The sequence below is a fragment of the Hylobates moloch genome, unplaced genomic scaffold (assembly GCF_009828535.3).
Source record: "Hylobates moloch isolate HMO894 unplaced genomic scaffold, HMol_V3 SCAFFOLD_6, whole genome shotgun sequence".
Lineage (NCBI taxonomy): Eukaryota > Metazoa > Chordata > Mammalia > Primates > Hylobatidae > Hylobates > Hylobates moloch.
In genome coordinates this window covers 118508847-118527668 of record NW_026652281.1, presented here as the reverse complement: position 1 = coordinate 118527668, position 18822 = coordinate 118508847, and the positions used below count along the sequence as shown (strand labels likewise).

The following is an 18822-nucleotide window of genomic DNA, read 5'->3' as shown; positions in this document are numbered from 1 at the left end:
TTTATTTTTCTTTTTTGAGGCAGGATCTCACTTTGTCACCCAGGCTGGAGTATAGTGGCATGATTGTGGCTCACTGCAGCCTCAGCCTCCTCGAGCTTAGGTGATTCTCCCACCTGAGCCTCCCAAGTAACTGGGACTACAGGCACACATCACCATGCTTGCTAATTTTTGTACTTTTTGTAGAGACAAGGTCTCAACCTTATTGCCCTTATTGCCCAGGCTGGAACATTTTAGCTCTGTTATGTACCTTCCTTTTGAGTTATTGGTGTCATGCAATTTGATTCTGTAGGTGCTTTAAACCCCACAAGTATTTTTGCTGTTACTTTGTAATACCAATATTCACTTAGAAACACCTTTCTAGTGTTTTTGCTTCATGTCTGCATTTTTGTATTTCCTTTGGGATAATTTTTTCTTTCTTCTGCCTGAATAAATATTCCCTTTACTATATTAGTTCAGGTCTGCTGGTAATGAATTCTGTTTTTTTGTGGATATATCTTTATTTCATCCATATTTTGGAAGATGTTTTTTCTTTTTTTTTTTTTAAAAAATTCCACTGTCAGTTTTCCTTTTTTTTTTTTAAATTTTATATTTTACCCCCTTTTTTTTTTTGGGGTTTTTTTTTTTTTTTTTTTTGAAACAAGATATTGCTCTGTCGCCCAGGCTGGAGTGGAGTGGTGCAATCATAGCTCATGGTAGCCTTGAGCTCCCAGGCTCAAGTGAGCCTCCTACCTCAGCTTCCTGAGGAGCTAGGACTAAAAGCGTGCACCACCGCACCCAGCTAATTTTTTAGTTGTTTTGTAAAGATGGAGTCTCACTGTGTTGCCTGGGTTGGTCTCAAACTCCTGGGCTCAAGGAATCCACCCACGTTAGTCTCTCAAAGTGGATTACAGGTGTGAATCATCTGGATCACCACGCCCAGCAAGGATTTTTTTTTTTTAACTCTGATTTTTAGCAGTTTTACTATGATGATATGCCACAGTGTGGTTTTCTTTGTATTTATACTTGAGTTTCTCTGAGCTGCTTGATTCTGTATGTTGAAGGCTTTCATCACTTCTGAAAAATGCACAACTATTTTCTCTTCAAATCTTGCTCCTGTCCAATTTTTCTTCTCTTTCTGGGCCTCCAATTATACATACGTTGGACCATTGGCCTTTTCAATGTGTCTCACTTGTCCATTACATTCTTTTTCATTCTTACCATTTTTAACCTCTGTGCTTTTAGTTTGGATCTTTGTTACTATCTTCCAGTTCACCCACTCCTACTGTGTCTACTGTTAAACCCACCTGTTGAGCTTTTAATTTCAATTAATATTTTTTAGTTGTAGAACATTCATAGATTTTTATTTTTTATTTTTTATTTTTATTTATTTATTTTTCAGACGGAGTCTCGCTCTGTCGCCCAGGCTGGAGTGCAGTGCCACGATCTTGGCTCACTGCAAGCTCTGCCTCCTGGGTTCACGCCATTCTCCTGCCTCAGCTTCCCGAGTAGCTGGGACTACAGGCGCCTGCCACGATGCCCGGCCAATTTTTTGTATTTTTAGTAGAGACGGGGTTTTACCGTGTTAACCAGGTTGGTCTCGATCTCCTGACCTCATGATCTGCCCGCCTTGGCCACCCAAAGTGCAGGGATTACAGGCGTGAGCCACTGCGCCTGGCTGAATGTTCATAGATTTTTTAAAAGTAAATTCTACTTCTCTGATGAACTTCTCCGTCTTCATTTATTTTTATTTTTTCCTCTATATTCCAGAACATGTTAACCAGAGTGATTTTAAAGTCTTTGTTGGGAAACTAATGTCTGAGTTGTATGTGAATATGTTCCTATTGGTTTGTTCCTTGAACTTTGGGCAAATGATCCTCCCTTTTGACATTCCTGGTAATTTTGATTAAATGCCCAGGCATTGCATATAACAATGGTGGAAACTCCAGATGATGTTACTTTTCTCTGAAAAGAGAAGTCACACTTTCCTCTCTAGACAGATAATAGTAGAGGCTGATTGTGTTAATCCAGTCAGGAATTGAGCTGTGCCAAGACATGGTTGTGGTTTTGGAAAAGCTTGATCTACCTCTTTCACCCTGTTCCTAGAGGGTAGTCTTTCTAAGGCTTTCAGCTGTGAGCCTGTTATTCAACTTTAAGGATATAGCCTTTTGTGCTCCCAGCTTAAGGAGGAGAGTCTCTCTCTCTCTTTTTTTTTTTTTTTTTTCAGACGGAGTCTCATTCTGTCGCCCAGGCTGGAGTGCGGTGGCACGATCTCAGCTCACAGCAACTTCTACCTCTCGGGTTCAAGCAATTCTCCTGCCTCAGCCTCCCAAATAGCTGGGATTACAGGCGCCTGCCATCACGCTCGACTCATTTTTATATTTTTAGTAGAGTTGGGGTTTCACCATGTTGGGCAGGCTGGTCTTGAACTCCTGACCTCGTGATCCACCTGCCTCGGCCTCCCAAAGTGCTGTGATTACAGGTGTGAGCCACCGCGCCTGGCTAGTCTCATGTTTTGTTTGTTTGTTTTTTGAGATGGAGTTTTGGCTCACTTCAGCGTCTGCCTCCTGAGTTCAAGCAGTTATCCTGCCTTGGCCTCCCGAGTAGCTGGGATTACAGGCATGCACCACCACGCCTGGCTAATTTTCATAGTTTTATAGTTTTATAGTTTTAGACAGGGTTTCGCCATGTTGGCCAGGCTGCACTCAAACTCCTGACGTCAGGTGATCTGCCCACCTCAGCCTCCCAAAGTGCTGGGATACAGGCATGAGCCACTGTGCCTGGCCCCAGAGTCTCATATATCTTACTTTATACCATCTTGATTTTTTGTTATTCTTAGGGAAGTTTTCATTTATTCAAGATTATATTTCTGTTTTTTATAGTTAGATTTTTAATGTATCTAGAATTTAGTTTTGTGAATATCATAAAATTAGGATCTTACTATATTCGTTTAAAATGGAAAGCCAGTCTTCCCAACACTATTGATTAGACCAGGAGTCAGCAGACTACGGCCAACATGTTTTGTTAATAAGGTTTTATTGGAACACAGCCATTCTATTGTCATTGTCAATGACTATTTTTCTATTATTCCAGCGGAGTTGAGTAGTTGCAACAAAAACTATTAATATATGGCCCACAAAGCCTAAAATATATGTCTGTTTATGGAATTTCTTTTATTTCTTTATTTGCTTAATGTGTTCTCTCATCGTCTCACACTGTTTTTTGTTGTTGCTTTTTTTCTGAGACAGGGTCTCATTCTATTGCCCAGGCTGAGTACAGTCGCACAATCACAGCTCACAGCAGCCTCAGCCTTCTGGGCTCAGGGGATCCTCCTACCTCAGCTTCCTAAGTAGCTGGGACTATAAGCATGTGCCACCATGCCTGACTAATTTTTTATTTCTTGTAGAGACAGACTGTGTCGCCTAGGCTGGTCTTGAGCTCCTGGACTCAAGCAGTCCTACCACTTGTCCTTCCAAAGTGCTGGGATTATAGGCGTGAACCACTGTGCGCAGCTGTTCTCACACTATTATAGTTATTTTAGCTTTATCCTACTGTATTGGCCTTGAAGATACAATTTGTTTAGTCAGGTTTGCTGAGATATAATTTATATATAGTCAAATTCACCCTTTTAATGTGTACAGTATTATATGGCTGACAAATGTATACGGCCATATAATCACAGTCACTCCAAAAAGTTCCTTCATGTTCATTTGTCAGTCCTCCTCCTTATTGCCAAACCCTGGCATACCACTGATCTATTTTCTGACAGTTTTGTCTTTTCCATACTGTTATATAAGTAGAATCATACACTAAGTAGCCTTTTCAGTCTGGATGCTTTGATTTTAGCATAGTGTCCATTATGTGCATTCACTGGCTGATGGACATTTGGATTGTATCCAGTTTTTGGCAATTATGAATAAAGCTGATAGAAACATTTGGGTACAGGATTTTGTCTAGACAAATATATTTTCATTTTGGAGGGATAAACACCTAGGGATGAGATTGTTGGGTCATATGGTATGGTAAATGTATGTTTAACTGTATAAGAAACTGCCAAACTGTTTTCCAAAGTGGCTGTACCATTTTTCATTTCCACTAGCAATGTATGAGAGTTGCAAATGCTTTGCATCCTCACCAACACTAAAGTCTCATCAGTTTTGTTTTGTTTTTGGTAATTTTAAAAGGTTAGACTTTGTAGTTTTGATTCCTAATGAGTTTAATTCCCAGTACATAGTTTTCATGACTAACTGATGATATTGAGCAGCTTTCTCTGTGCTTAATTTGCCATCTGTATATCTTCTTTGGTAAAGTGACTTTCCAAATCTTCTGTCCATTTTTTAAAATTGGGTTGTTTTCTTATGATCGAGTCATAACTTTTTAATCTGTGTTGGGTATACTAGTTCTTTATTGGATAAGTGTTTTGCAGATATTTTCTCCCAATCTTGTCTTCTCATTTCTTAATAATGTCTTCAAAAGAACAGAAGTTTTTAATTTTGATGAAGTCTGCTTCATCAATTTTTGATGTTTTGTATTATTTTCTTTTTCTTTTCTTTTCTTTTTTTTTTTTTTGAGACAGAGTCTCACTCTTGTCGCCCAGGCTGGAGTGCAGTGGCACGATCTCGGCTCACTGCAAGCTCCGCTTCTCAGTTTCACACCTTCTTCTGCCTCAGCCTCCCGAGTAGCTGGGACTACAGGTGCCCGCCACCACACCCGGCTAATTTTTTGTATTTTTACTAGAGACAGGGTTTCACCGTGTTAGCCAGGATGGTCTTGATCTCCTGACCTTGTGATCTGTCTGCCTCGGCCTCCCAAAGTGCGGGGATTATAGGCGTGAGCCACCATGCCCGGTCGGTTTATACTTTTTTGTGTGTCTTACCTGAGAAATTATTACCACCTCAAAGCTGTGAAGATTTTCCCCTGTTCTCTTCTACATGTTTGGTAGTTTTAGGTTTTCCATTTAGTTCTATGGTCCATTGTATAGATGCATGCTTGTCTATATGCATGTATACATTTATTTACTGATTGTATTGACATATAATTCACATATGATAAAATTCATCTTTAAAGTATACAATCCCATTTTTTGTGTGTGTACAGATGCTCCTTGATTTACAATAGAATTATGTCCTGAAAGCCATTGTAAGTCGAAAATATTGTTAAGTTGGAACGCATTTAATAACACCTAACTTACCAAACATCTTTCTTAGCCTAGCCTACCTTAAACATGCTCGGGACACTTATATTAGCTTACAATTGGACAAAATAATCTAACACAAAGCCAGTTTTATAATGTTGATAATGAATTTTGAATCAAAATTTGAAGTACAATTTCTACTGAATGCATATGGCTTTTGCACCATCATAAGCTAAAAAAAAATTGTTAGGTTGAACTGTCTTAAGTCAGGGATAGTCTGTATTCAGAAAGTTGTCCAGCCATTACCACTATCTAATTCCACAGCATTCTTGTCGAACTTACAAGAAACCCTGAATCCACTAGCAGCCACTCCCTACTTCCCATTCCACCCAACTTGGCAACTGCTAATTTACTTACTGTCTTATGGATTTGCCTGTCATGGACATTTTGTGTCAATATAATTAATAAAGTATGTGCCCTTTGTGTCTGGTTTCTTTCACTAATCATGATGCTTGCAAGGTTCGTGTTGCAGCATGTATTAGCACTTCATTCCTTTTTATGACACCACGTTTGTTTCCACTTTTTGGCTATTATAAATAATGCTACTATGAACATTTTCTTTTCTTTTTTTTTAACTAAACTGAGATGAAGTATCAATAGCATGACCTTTTACCCTTAAATTCTTCAGCATGTATCTTCTAAATACAAGTTCTATAACCACAGTGTAATTATCACATTTAGAAAATTTATCATTGATAGGATACTGTTATCTAATATACAATCCATATTCAGTTTTCACCAATTGAATTAGTTTTTAAACGTGTAAGACAATAAACAATTTTATTGAGATAAAATTCACACAACATAAAATTAACCATTTTAGAGCAAGCAATTTAGTGGCATTTAGTATACTCATAATGTACAACCATTATATCTATCCAGTTCCAAAACATTTTCATCACTCCCAAAAGAAATCCTTTACACTTTAAGCAGTTGCTCCTCATTCCTCCATCCCTTTAGCTCCTAACAATCACCAGTCTATGTGTGTCTCTATAGATTTACCTCTTCTGAATATTTCATATAAGTTAAATAATATATGTGACTTTTGTGTCTGGCTTCTTTCACTTTAGCATGATGTTTTTGAGAATTCTCCACATTGTATCATGTTATCAGTAGCTCATTACTTTTTGTGGCAGAATAATATTCCATTGCATATGCCACAGTTTGTTTATGCATTAATTGACAGACAGACAATTTCTTTTTTTTTCCAAGACAGAGTCCCACTCTGTTGCCCAGTCTGGAGTGTAGTGGCACGATCGTGGCTCACTGCAACCTCTGCCTCCTGGGTTCGAGTGATTCTCTTGCCTCAGCCTCCCGAGTAGCTGGGATTACAGGCATGTGCCACCATGCCTGGCTAATTTTTTGTATTTTTAGTAGAAATGGCATTTCACCATGTTGGTCAGGCTGGTCTCGAACTCCTGACCTCATGATCCGCCTGCCAAGGTCTCCCAAAGTGCTGGGATTACAGGCGTGAGCCACTGTGCCTGCTGGACAGTTAGACTATTTCTACCTTTTGTCTATTTTGAATAGAGCTGCTATGAATGTGCATGTACTTGCATCCATTTGAGTAGCTGTTTTTGGTTTTGGGGAGTATATGCCTTAGGAGTGGATTTGCTAGGTCATATGGTGATTCCGTTTAACAGGATGAAAGGATGTGTTGAATCTGTAGATTGATTTGGGGAAAATATACATCTTTCAATGTTGAATTTTATGTTCTATGAACGTCATGTATCTTTCCATTTATTTAGGTCTTTGATTTCTCTCATCAGTGTTTTGTGGTTTTTAGCATACAGTTTGGTCACGTAACTTTTGTTCACATAACTGAAGTGTAACTGAAGTGTTTCTCTTCTTTTCTATTTATTTGTTTGCTTTTGTCTTATGGTACTTTTCTAGTGGTTCATTTCTTTTTCTTTCTTTCTTTTTTCTTTTTCTTTTCTTTCTTTTTTTTTTTTTTTAGACAGAATCTTGCTCTGTTGCCCAGGCTGGAGTGCAGTGGCACAATCTTGGCTCACTAGAACCTCCGCCTCCCGGGTTCAAGCGATTCTCATGCCTCAGCCTCCCGAGTACCTGGGATTACAGGCACACACCACCACCAGCTAATTTTTGTGTTTTTAGCAGAGACAGGGTTTCACCATGTTGGCCAGGCTGGTCTCGAACTCCTGACTTCAAGTGATCAACCTGCCTTGGCCTCCCAAAGTGCTGAGATTACAGGCATGAGCCACCGTGCACAGCCCTTAAATATATATAAAGAAATATAATTTAGAGAGTAGTGACAGCAAACATCTTTACCTTGTTTCTGGTTTCTAGAGTCTCAGAATTCAATCTTTCACAATTAAGCATAAAGTTATTTGTAAATTTTTCATAAATGTACTTTATCAGGTTGAGGAAGTTCCCATTAATTCCAAGTTTACCTAGAGTTTTAAATCATGAATAGGGTTTTAAATTTTGTCAAATGCTGGTATGATTTTTTAAACATCTCTGAAATCATGATGTTTCTCACAGTGGATGTCATAGTTTCATTGGCAGGACTCTCATTTTTAATGGTGCATAAAATAGTGTGTATTTTATAATTGCTGCCATCATATATTTGATGAAATAGCCCAAGCTGGAGTGCAGTGGCGTGATCTCAGCTCATTGCAACTTCCCCCTCCTGGGCTCAAGCAATTCTCATGCCTCAGCCTCCAGAGTAGCTGGGACCATAGGTGAGTGCCACCACACCAGGCTAATTTTTTGTATTTTAGTAGAGATGGGGTTTCACCATGTTGCCCAGGGTGGTCTCGAACTCCTGAGCTCAGGTGATCTGCCCACCTCGGCCTCCCAAAGTGCTGGGATTATAGGCATGAACTACCACACACGGCCTGAAATGGCATCTTTTGATAGGTGATAGTGCTGATGTCATGTCTGTTTAAAAATTTTCCTGAGACCAGGTGCAGTGGCTTATGCCTGTAATCCCAGCACTTTGGGAGGAAATAGTAGACATTACTACCAACCTTCCGGAAATAAAGAGGATTACAAAGAATGCTGTGAACAACTGTTCACCAACAAATTAGATAACCCAGATGAAATGGCAAATTCCCAGAAATATACAAACTACCAAAACTGATGCAAGAAAAAATAAACAATCTGAATAGATCTGTAACATGTGAGGAGATTGAATCATTAGTCAAAAACTACCCAAGAAAGGCTGGGGGCACGGTGGCTCACTCCTGTAATCCTAGCACTTTGGGAGGCTAAGGTGGGCGGATCACGAGGTCAGGAGATCAAGACCATCCTTGGCCAACATGGTGAAAACCTGTCTCTACTAAAAATACCAAAAAAAAAAAAAAAAAACTACCCGAAAAGAAAAGGCCCAGATATCTTCACTACTGAATTCCACCCAACATTTAATGAAGAATTAATACAATTAACACTAATTCTTTGCAAAGTCTTCCAAGAAATAGAATATTTCACAACTCTTTTTTTTTTTTTTTTTTTTTTTTGACACATGGTCTTGCTCTGTTGCCCAGGCTGGAGTGCACTGGGGCAATCTCTGCTCACTGCAACCTCCGCCTCCTGGGTTTAAGTGATTCTCGTGCCTCAGCCTCCCAAATAGCTAGGATTACAGGTGTGCGCCACCATGCCCAGCTAATTTTTTAATATTTTTAGTAGAGACAGGATTTCACCATGTTGGTCAAGCTGGTCTCGAACTCCTGGCCTCAAGTGATCTGCCTGCCTTAGCCTCCTTAAGTGCTGGGATTACAGGTGTGAGCCACCACGCCTGGCTCACATCTCATTTTATGAGGCTAGTATTACCCTGATGGCAAAATCAGACAATGACATCATAAGAAAAAACTACAGATGGCAAAATCAGACAATGACATCATAAGAAAAAACTATAGAGCAATATTTTTTATGAATATGGTAGCAAAAATCTTTAATGAAAAACTATTGGCTGGGCGCGGTGGCTCATGTCTATAATCCCAGCACTTTGGGAAGCTGAGGTTGGTGGATTGCTTGAGCCCAGCCCAGCCCAGCCTGGGCAACGTGGCAAAACTGTGTCTCTACAAGAAATATAAATGTTAGCCAGGTGGGCTGGGCACGGTGGCTCACGCCTGTTATCCCAGCACTTTGGGAGGCTAAGGCAGGTGGATCACCTGAAGTCAGGAGTTCGAGACCAGCCTGGCCAACATGGTGAAACCCCATCTCTACTAAAAATACAAAAATTAGCCGGGCATGGTGGTGGGTTCCTGTAATCCCAGTTACTCAGGACGCTGAGGCAGGAGAATCACCTGAACCCAGGAGGCGGAGGTTGCATGGTGGTGGGTACCTATAATCCCAGTTACTTGGGATGCTGAGGCAGGAGAATGGCGTGAACCCGGGAGGCGGAGCTTGCAGTGAGCCGAGATTGTGCCACTGCACTCCAGCCTGGGTGACAGAGCGAGACTCCGTCTCAAAAAACAAACAAACAAACAAAAAGCCGAGCTCAGTGGCTTACGCCTGTAATCCCAGCTCTTTGGGAGGCCGAGGCGGGCAGATCACGAGGTCAGGAGATTGAGACCATCCTGGCTAATCGCGTGAACCCGGGAGGTGGAGCTTGCAGTGAGCCAAGATTGCGCCACTGCACTCCAGCCTGGGCGACAGAGCGAGACTCTGTCTCAAAAAAAAAAAAAAAAAAAAGTTAGCCAGGCATAGTGGCTCATGCCTGTAGTCTCAGCTACCTGGGAAGCTGAGATGGGAGGATTGCTTGAGCTCAGGAGGTTGAGGATGCAGTGAACCATGATTGAGCCACTGCACTCCAGCCTGGGTGACCAAATGGGACCCTGTCTCAAAACCCCTCAAAAACAAAGATTCTATTTTGATTTATTTACAGTATTTGAGTATATTGCTTTATATAGTTTTCTTAGATGTTGTTGTAGGTATTACAATATACGTATATAACCGATCCCAGTCTAATATGTAACCTATCCCAGTGTTTTACCAAGTTGAGTGTAGAAACTTTTTTTTTCCATTTAAGTCTCTTTGCCCTCCTCACTTTTTAAATATAACTGTCTTAAATATTTCCTCTACATGAAGCTACTCCATTTTGGTGGAACTGGAAGTGCATATGCTTGTCTTTTATCTGTCAACCTTACTGAATGATTAATTCTTGTAGTTCTTCCTTGGGTTGTCTTGAATTGCTATATATAGTCATATCTTCCACAAAAATGACATTTTCATCCCTTCCTTTCTTCTATCTATACGTTTTGTTTTTCTCACTACAAGCAGAAAAAAATGAGTATGGTTTTCTGTTTCTCAACATCAATAATATATGTATATTTTTTCACTTTTCCTATGTAAAATGAGATAATTTTTTTCTCCTTCCCTGCTTCTAAGTTTTTGTGATGTAATCTGGATGTGTTTTGTCTCCATTTTTATCTGACCATAATTTTTTTTTTTTTTTTTTGAGACGGAGTTTTGCTCTTGTTGCCCAGGCTGCAGTGCAATGGCGCGATCTCGGCTCACCACAACCTCTGCCTCCCAGGTTCAAGCGATTCTCCTGCCTCAGCCTCTCTAGTAGCTAGGATTACAGGCATGTGCCACCACACCCGGCTAATTTTGTATTTTTAGTAGAGACGGGGTTTCTTCACGTTGGTCAGGCTGGTCTTGAACTCCCGACCTCAGGTGATCCGCCCGCCTCAGCCTCCCAAAGTGCTGGGATTACAGGCATGAGCCACCGCGCCTGGCCAATTTTCATTTTTTATATGATTTTCTTTTTTTGGAGACTAGGGACTCTCTCTGTCATCCAGGCTGGAGTGCAGTGGCACAGTCATGGCTCACTGCAGCCTCAACCTCCTGGGCTCGAGTGATCCTCATATTTCAGCCTCCCAAGTAGCTGGGACTACAGGCATGTGCCACCACGCCTAGCTAAATTTTTTTTTAAATGGAGACAGGGTCTCACTATGTTGCCCAAGCTTGTCTCAAACACCTGGACTCAAGTGACCCTCCCACCTCGGCCTCCTAAGGTGCTTGGATTATAGGCATGAGCCACCATGCCAGGCCTATTTGTTTTATGTGATCTGTCTTTACCTACTTCTCTCACTTCATCTCCTGCTCTTCCTTTCATTCCATCTACTTTTAGCCTTAGTGACGTTTTTGCTCCTCCTTCAACAACACATCCAATGTGCTCTATCTCAGGCCTTTGCATTTGTTATTGCCTCTGCCTGGAATGCTTTTGCCCCTTTCCCCTGGATATTTATGTGGCTTGCTCTCTCAGTTTCTAAGAGGTCTTTACTCAGATGTCACTTACAATGAGATCTTCCCTGACCATCCCTCTAAAATTGTAACCTGCCCCCCCTCATCAAACCCCCCATCCTTTTCCCTGTCTTTCTTTTCACAGTAGCTATGATAATATAGTATACTATTTTATCTATTAATTGGTCTAGTTTATTTATTTTTGTTAGAACGTAAGTTCCATGAAGGCAAGAATCTTTCTCTATTTTGTTCACTTCTTTTGTTTTCATTGCCCAGAATGGAGCCTGGCACATATAGGTAGTCAATAAATATTTATTGAGATAATTAATCTTTGTGTATTTAGTATTTTTCTTCCTCAAACTGGGACTACTGAGCTCCAAAACAGTGAATTTTTTTGAGACAGGGTCTCACTGTGTCATCCAGGCTGGAGTGCAGTGGCACCATCACAGCTCACCGCAGCCTCAACCTCCTGGGCTCAGGGTGATTTTCCCACATCAACCTCCTGAGTAGCAGGGACTACAGGTGCGTGCCACCATGCCTGGCTAATTTTTGAATTTTTTTTGTAGAGACAGGGTTTTGCCATGTTGGTCAGGTTGGTCTCAAACTCCTGAGCTCAAGTGATCTGCCCACCTCAGCCTCCCAAAGTGCTAGGATTACAGGTGCGAGCCACTGCACCCAGCCAAGAGTGAATGTGTTTTATAGTTCTTTGTACCTTTTGTATGTAACTTTTTTGTTTTAATTCTTGTTTATTTGTACCAGGTAATACTTTTCATATGGTTTAAAATTCAAATGGTATAAAAAGGTTGTGTTCAAAAGTATTCCTCCCACTGTCGTGTTCAAACACCCCATTCCACTGCTCAGAGGCAGCTAGCTTTGTCAGGTTCTTGACTCTCCTTTCAGGGATATTCCCATGTGACTTTCTGAAAATTTGATACCAAGTTACACTATAGGACAAAGTATTTTACAATTATGTCTGTCCAGAATAGTTACTTGGTTTTTTTCTATGTATTGCTCAACTGTCCTGGGATAGCCAGCATCAACCATTTTGTAGAGAATGTTACTATCATGAGAGCCATTAAGAGAGTGATATAATGGAATACTCTTTTGCCCATGCCCTTGAAGTTCAAAATCTAGGTGGGATGAGAAATACCCACACTTATTAAATAACAGAGGCTTTAAAAAGATCAAGATAATATGTATGCAATGTCACAAAACATTGAATAATTAATTGTTGGATGAGATACAGATAACAAATACCATGAAAATAAGTTTATCAAAGCAGAGAGCAAGTATCATTTATCAGGGAACGTTTCACGAGAAGGGAAGATATGATGGCTTTGGATAGTCTGAAAAGAATGTAGAAGGCAGAAGTATATTTTACTTCAATCATAGGCAGTCGAGAAAACAAAATTTTTTTAGAGAAAGTCATGTTCAAGATGGAGCTTCAGGTGGGGCAACAGTGGCTCATGCCTGTACTCCTAGCAGTTTGGGAGGCTGAGGCAGGCAGATTGCTTGATCCCAGGAGTTTGAGGCCAGCCTGGGCAACATGGTGAAACCTCATCTCCACAAAAAAATACAAAAAGTAGCCAGGCGTGGTGGCCTTCACCTGTAGTCCCAGCTCCTTGGGACACTAAAGTGGGAGAATCGTCTGAGCCCAGGAGGTCAAGGCTGCAAGTGAGCCATGATTGCTCCACTGTACTCTAACCTGGGTGACACAGTGAGATGCTGTCTGGAAAAACAAACAAACAAAAAAGATGGAGCTTGAAAGATAAGTCGGATTTTTAAATAGGCACAAAAGGAAGGATAACATGGTGGAAGGGAACTGCTGAACTACTAGCCAACTGTTCTTGTGAGTCAAGTTTTAATGGAACACAGCCATGCCCATTCATTTATGTATTGTCTGTGCCTGCTTTCATGCTACAGTGGCAGAGTTGAATAATTGAGACCATATGGCCTGCAAAGCCTAAAATAGTTACTGTCTGGTCCTTTACAGGAAGCTTGCTGGTCCCTGCAAGTAGATAGGACGTAGGTAGGAAAGCATTACTGACAAATATTGAAGAAATGAAAATGAGATATTTATTAGAGTTGGGGGAGATTCAGTAACAGAAGGGTGGTTGGTTGAAGAGGAGGTTAGTTTTGAAGGAATACAATGGAGAGACCATTATAATAGAGAGGAAGTGAGGGGCCATTTCATGCTGGACAGTAGTTGCTCAGTAAAGCACAGAGGTGGCTTACTCTTAATCATGCTTTTCTAATCTTTTCCCTGCTAGCCAAGAAGGATCAAGAAGGTGGAGAAGAAAAGAAATCTGTGCAAAAGAAAAAAGTAAAAGAGTTAAAGGTATTGGATTCAAAGACAGCCCAGAATCTCTGTGAGTATCTCTTGGTCACAACTATTCGAAATGTGAAGGAGTTCTTTTAAGAACTTTTAATTCTCTTGAATCTATGGTCCCTTGATATGGAACTTTAATTGTTCAATTCCTGCTATATACCAAGCATTGCACAGTGAATTTTCAGTATCATGTTTAATTTCTTCAGTAGCACTGCAAGATTTTTAAGTATCCAGTTTTATGTCAAGGAAACAAGCTAAGACTTTTAGGAATTTGCCTAGTCATAAAGCTAGTAAGAAGGAGGTCTGGGATTTGAGCCTTTGTTTTTTTTTTTTTTTGAGATGTAGTCTCACTGTTGCCCATACTGGAGTGTAATAATGCGATCAAGGCTCACTACCATCTCAGCTTCCCGGGCTCAGTTGATTCTTCCACCCCAGCCTCCCAAGTAGCTGGGACTACAGGTGTGCACCACCATGCTCAGCTAATTTTTTGTAGAGATGGGGTTTTGCCATGTTGCTCAGGCTGGTCTCAAACTCCTGGGCTCAGGTCATCCGCCCAGCCGTGCCTCTGACTTTCTTATTTAAAAGTCCTTACTATGTCCATTGCGTTCACAGAAAGTCTACCACAGATGGTCTAGCCACTGTACATTTCCTCTTTCCCACTTTTGCTTTTTTATTAAATAAATAGAGAAGAGGTCTCGCTATGTTGCCCAGGCTGGTCTTAAGCTCCTGGCCTCGAGTGATCTGCCCACCTCAGCCTCACAATATGTTGGGATTACAGATGTAAGCTACCATGCCCAGCTTTCACTTTCTGATAAGTAAAGGTACTAGCTTGGCTTCAATTAAATTTAAAATTAGTTTGTGATTTAAAATAAGTAAGGTAAATTTTGTACTTCTCAGAGCAGGATCAGTAACTCCAGAGAAGGGTTCTGTTCTGAAGTTTCCACGTATACTCGTAACTGTTTGGTAGCAAAATTTCAAATAAGAAATTCTTCTGCAAAGTTGATATAGGTAGTACTTATTTGATGATCAGGACAAATGTTAAATTTTTGTTCTTTTTAATTATTCATCTACCTACTTCATACCGAGAAATATAGACTCAAATATTTATTTGACAAATATTTCAGGGTCTGCTATGTTATAGGCTCCATTAGGCACATACTAGGCATCTGTTCCAGAGATGAAAGGGTATTTTCTGTAAAAGCCACTCACAGTCTTGTAATGCAGTTATTGTCCTTGTTTTTCCAAATGAGAAAACCAAAGTTTAAATGATGCGAAGTGCCCAGATCACACAGCCAATAAGTACACATACCCATAAGTAAAGTCAGTGATACAATGAGACCAGTAAACTGTCACATTAATCTTGATTATATAATCTTAAATTATTGTCAATAACTATTACTATGTAGTGTCTGTGGTGAAGTCTTATGGGGACTAAAGTAGGGTGAGTCAGTTCCTCTTCCCAAGAGTATCTCTAGGAACATAAGACATGAGTAATTGTTTTAAAAAATGATACAAGAAAGACAATGGTGTAGTACATTATGATTTCTAGTGGCATGATATTGATATGGAAAACAGAAATTAAGAAAATTGAGAGTAGTGTAGGGTAGGATGGTCTGGAAGATGGAATTTAGTGATTCAACAGTGATTAAATGTCTCTCATGTGCTAACGATACAAAGCCGAATAAGACAATAGTCCCTGTCTGCATGAGCCACGTATTTGGTAAAGACAGAAAGGCAGATTATAACAGCACAGATTGATAAATGCTATGATGGAGGTATGCTAGAATGTTTATGAGAGTACTAGGAAGGGAGGGATCTAAATCAAGTGGGGGCAGTATTGGAGGGGCAAATCCCAGAAGATATTCTAAAGGAGGTACTACTTAAACTGAATTGAAAGACCAATTAAGGAATTAAGGAGGCTGGGCGTGGTGGCTCATTCCTGTAATCCCAGCAGGAAGCCGAGGTGGGAAGATTGCTTAAGACCAAGAGTTCAAGACCAGCCTGGGAAACAAAGCAAGACCCCTGTCTCTACAAAACATAAAATACTAGGTGAGCACAGTGGTGTGTGCCAGTAGTCCCAACTACTCAGGAGGCTAAGGCAGAAGGATCACTTGAGCCCAGGAATTTGAGGTGGCAGTGAGCTGTGATTGCACCACTGCACTGTAGCCTGGGCAACAGAGTAAGACCCGTCTCAAAAAAAAAAAAAAAATTAAGTGAAGGCGGGAAGGTTGGCTTGTTTCAGGAGAGGGATCAGCATGTATGAGAGCATGAGATAACATTGTGCAGTTCGGGAACTGCAAGTAGTTGAATACAACTGAGTAAAGTTTAAATCAGGAAAATGAGTGAGATTATCCTGTGTAATTTTTAGGAAGGCTGCTTTGGCAGTGATTTTGAGGCTGGATTGCTAAGGTAAGGGGAGACTATAGGCAGAGATGAGTTATGTCATGGTTTTAAACTAGGTGAGATGTGATCAGGGCCTGAAACTAAGGTGATGAGAATGAGAGAGGGAGAGGATATTAAGACGGTAGAATTAGGCTAGGTGCAGTGGCTCATGGCTGTAATCCCAGCACTTTGGGAGGCTGAGGCAGGTGGATCACTGGAGGTCAGGAGTTCGAGACGAGCCTGGTCAACATGGCAAAACCCTGTCTCTACTAAAAATAGAAAAATTAGCTGGGCATGGTGGAGCACGCCTATAATCCCAGCTACTCATGGGGCTGAGGCAGGAGAATCGCTTGAACCTGGGAAGCGGAGGTTGCAGTGAGCCGACACCACACCGTTGCACTGCAGCCTGGGTGACAGAGTGAGACTCATCTCAAGAAATAAATAAAAATAAATAAAATAAAATAAGAAACTAGCCAGATGTGGTGCCGCATGCCTATAGTCCCAGCCACTTGGGAGACTGAGGTGGGAGGAGGATTGCTTGAGGCTGGGAGGTCCAGGCTGCCATGAGCTACGACTGCACTACTGTACTCTAGCTTGGGCAACAGAGTGAGATGCTGTCTCCAAAAAAGAGAGAGAGAGAGAGAGAGAGAGAGAGAAGGTAAAATTAATGGAATTTAGTGATTGACTTGGGATAAAGGAGAAGGTAATTTGAGGTTTAGGTCACTCTGCAGGAAGTGGTACCATTTACTGAAATAGGAAAATTCAGCAAGAACAGATTATCTTTTCGGGGAGGTGGACGGGAGAGGTAGCAGGATGGTGTCTTACCTAAAGTATATTCTCTAAGTGGCTGCCATCTTTTCATTGGCTTTGTGGTGATGGAATAAATCAGAGTCGTGGAAGTGAGAGAGAATAGGCTAGTTTAGATTGCTATAAAGTGAAAGAAAGAGAAACTGGTAATTTAGAGAGGAACATTGAGTAAGATTTAAAAAAAACTTGGTTATGTATATATGCTGAAGGGAAAGGTCTGTGGGGCTGCCTTTTCTGTTGACACATGAGGAAAGGATGAGTACATGTACTTCCTATAAGCTTACGAAAGTGTTGGTATAGTTTTCTTCTAGGTGATTCCAAAAGGCTTATCTGAATCTTTTCTAGTCTGGCTCTAACCAAGAGCCCTAGTGCTTTTTTTTTTTTTTTTTTTGAGACGGAGTCTTGCTGTCTCCCAGGCTGGAGTTCAGTGGTGCAGTCTCGGCTCACTACAAGCTCTGCCTCCCGGGTTCACGCCATTCTTCTCCCTCAGCCTCCCGAGTAGCTGGGACTACAGGCGCCCGCCACCACGCCCGGCTAATTTTTTTGTGTATGTATTTAGTAGAGACGGGGTTTCACTGTGTTAGCCAGGATGGTCTCGATCTCCTGACCTCATGATCCGCCTGCCTTGGCCTCCCAAAGTGCTGGGATTACAGGCGTGAGCCACCACACCTGGCCCCTAGTGCTTTATTTTTAAGTAGAATAAGAGAAAGCTGAGCAAGTAATTTGACCAGTGGCTTTGATTTTTCTCAGTGAAGAGGAGCAGGGTCTTCCTGGAACAAATGGGGAAGTGGTGGGGCAGTGGGGAAAGTGGGAATGTGTTGGAGGACCTGCCAAGAAGGGTGGGAGAAAGTGGAACTGGGACACACAAAGAGAATTGCTAACAGCGTGGAGGCCCCAGTTATCATTGGTGCTACTGCAAATTCATAGACTCCAGTCTGCATCAGCCCAGGTGTCAGGAGTAGAGAAATGAAATGGCTAGACTGACCAGGGACCAGAAGGAGAAGGGAGCAAGAGGAAGGTAATAGTAGGAGTAGTAATACTAATGGGAGTCATAATAGAGAGCAAATGAACTGATGGTTTAGAGGCTCCTAATGAAATAGGAAAGGCAGAGTGGAACTGATATATCAGTGAAAACAGAATGGTCCGGAGACTGGAAAGAGAGGTCCTGATAAGGCTGAAGAGTCAAGTGAGAGATTAGAAAGGGAGAGTTGAAAAAACAGGATGTGTTTGTTAGGGAATAGGATATGGCAGTTTAAGGTCAAGGCAGCTTTGAGGATCAAGTCCTGAGTGTGGGGAACTAAAGTAGAGTGGGGTGAAAGTCTTTGATGTATATAGACTTTTTTGAGGCGGGTCTCGCTCTGCTGCTCAGGCTGGAGTGCAGTGGTGCAGCCACAGCTCACTGCAACCTTGACCTCCTGGGCTCAGGTGATCCTCCCACCTCAGCCTGCTGAGCAGCTGGGACTACAGGTGCACACCACCACGCCTGGCTAGTTTTTGTATTTTTTGTGGAGATGAGGTTTCCCCATGTTGCCTAGGCTGGTCTCAAACTCTGGGGCTCAAGCGATCTGCCCACCTTGGCCTCCCGAAGTGCTAGGATTACAGGCATGAGCCACTGTGCCTGGCCTAAAAGAGCCCTGTTAGGAAGATTATCCAGCATAGGTCTGCAGGATGGGTTGGAAGCGGGAACAGACGGAGAAGAACATGTCTTAATATCTCATTTTCTGGCAGCAATCTTTTTGGGTTCCTTCCGCATGCCCTATCAAGAGATTAAGAATGTCATCCTGGAGGTGAATGAGGCTGTTCTGACTGAGTCTATGATCCAGGTAAGGAGCAAGGTGGTTCTGCTGGAGCAGGCTCTTCTGTGTCGCTGGGCACTGGCCTCATCTCTGTGTAGATGAAGAGGATCCTCCTCTAGCATTGCTGA

The 18822-nt window shown here is 41.5% G+C and overlaps 1 protein-coding gene across 4 annotated transcripts in view; it reads left to right on the top strand.

Annotated features, from left to right (window-relative positions):
• DIAPH1 (diaphanous related formin 1) overlaps positions 1–18822 on the top strand; it is a 103743-nt gene that overhangs the window by 70409 nt on the left and 14512 nt on the right. For all 4 annotated transcript variants that reach the window (XM_058439945.1, XM_058439944.1, XM_058439947.1 and 1 more), the window contains 2 exons: positions 13651–13749; positions 18627–18721. In XM_058439945.1, the coding sequence (XP_058295928.1) occupies positions 13651–13749; positions 18627–18721 (194 nt within the window). The remainder of the gene's footprint in view (positions 1–13650; positions 13750–18626; positions 18722–18822) is intronic.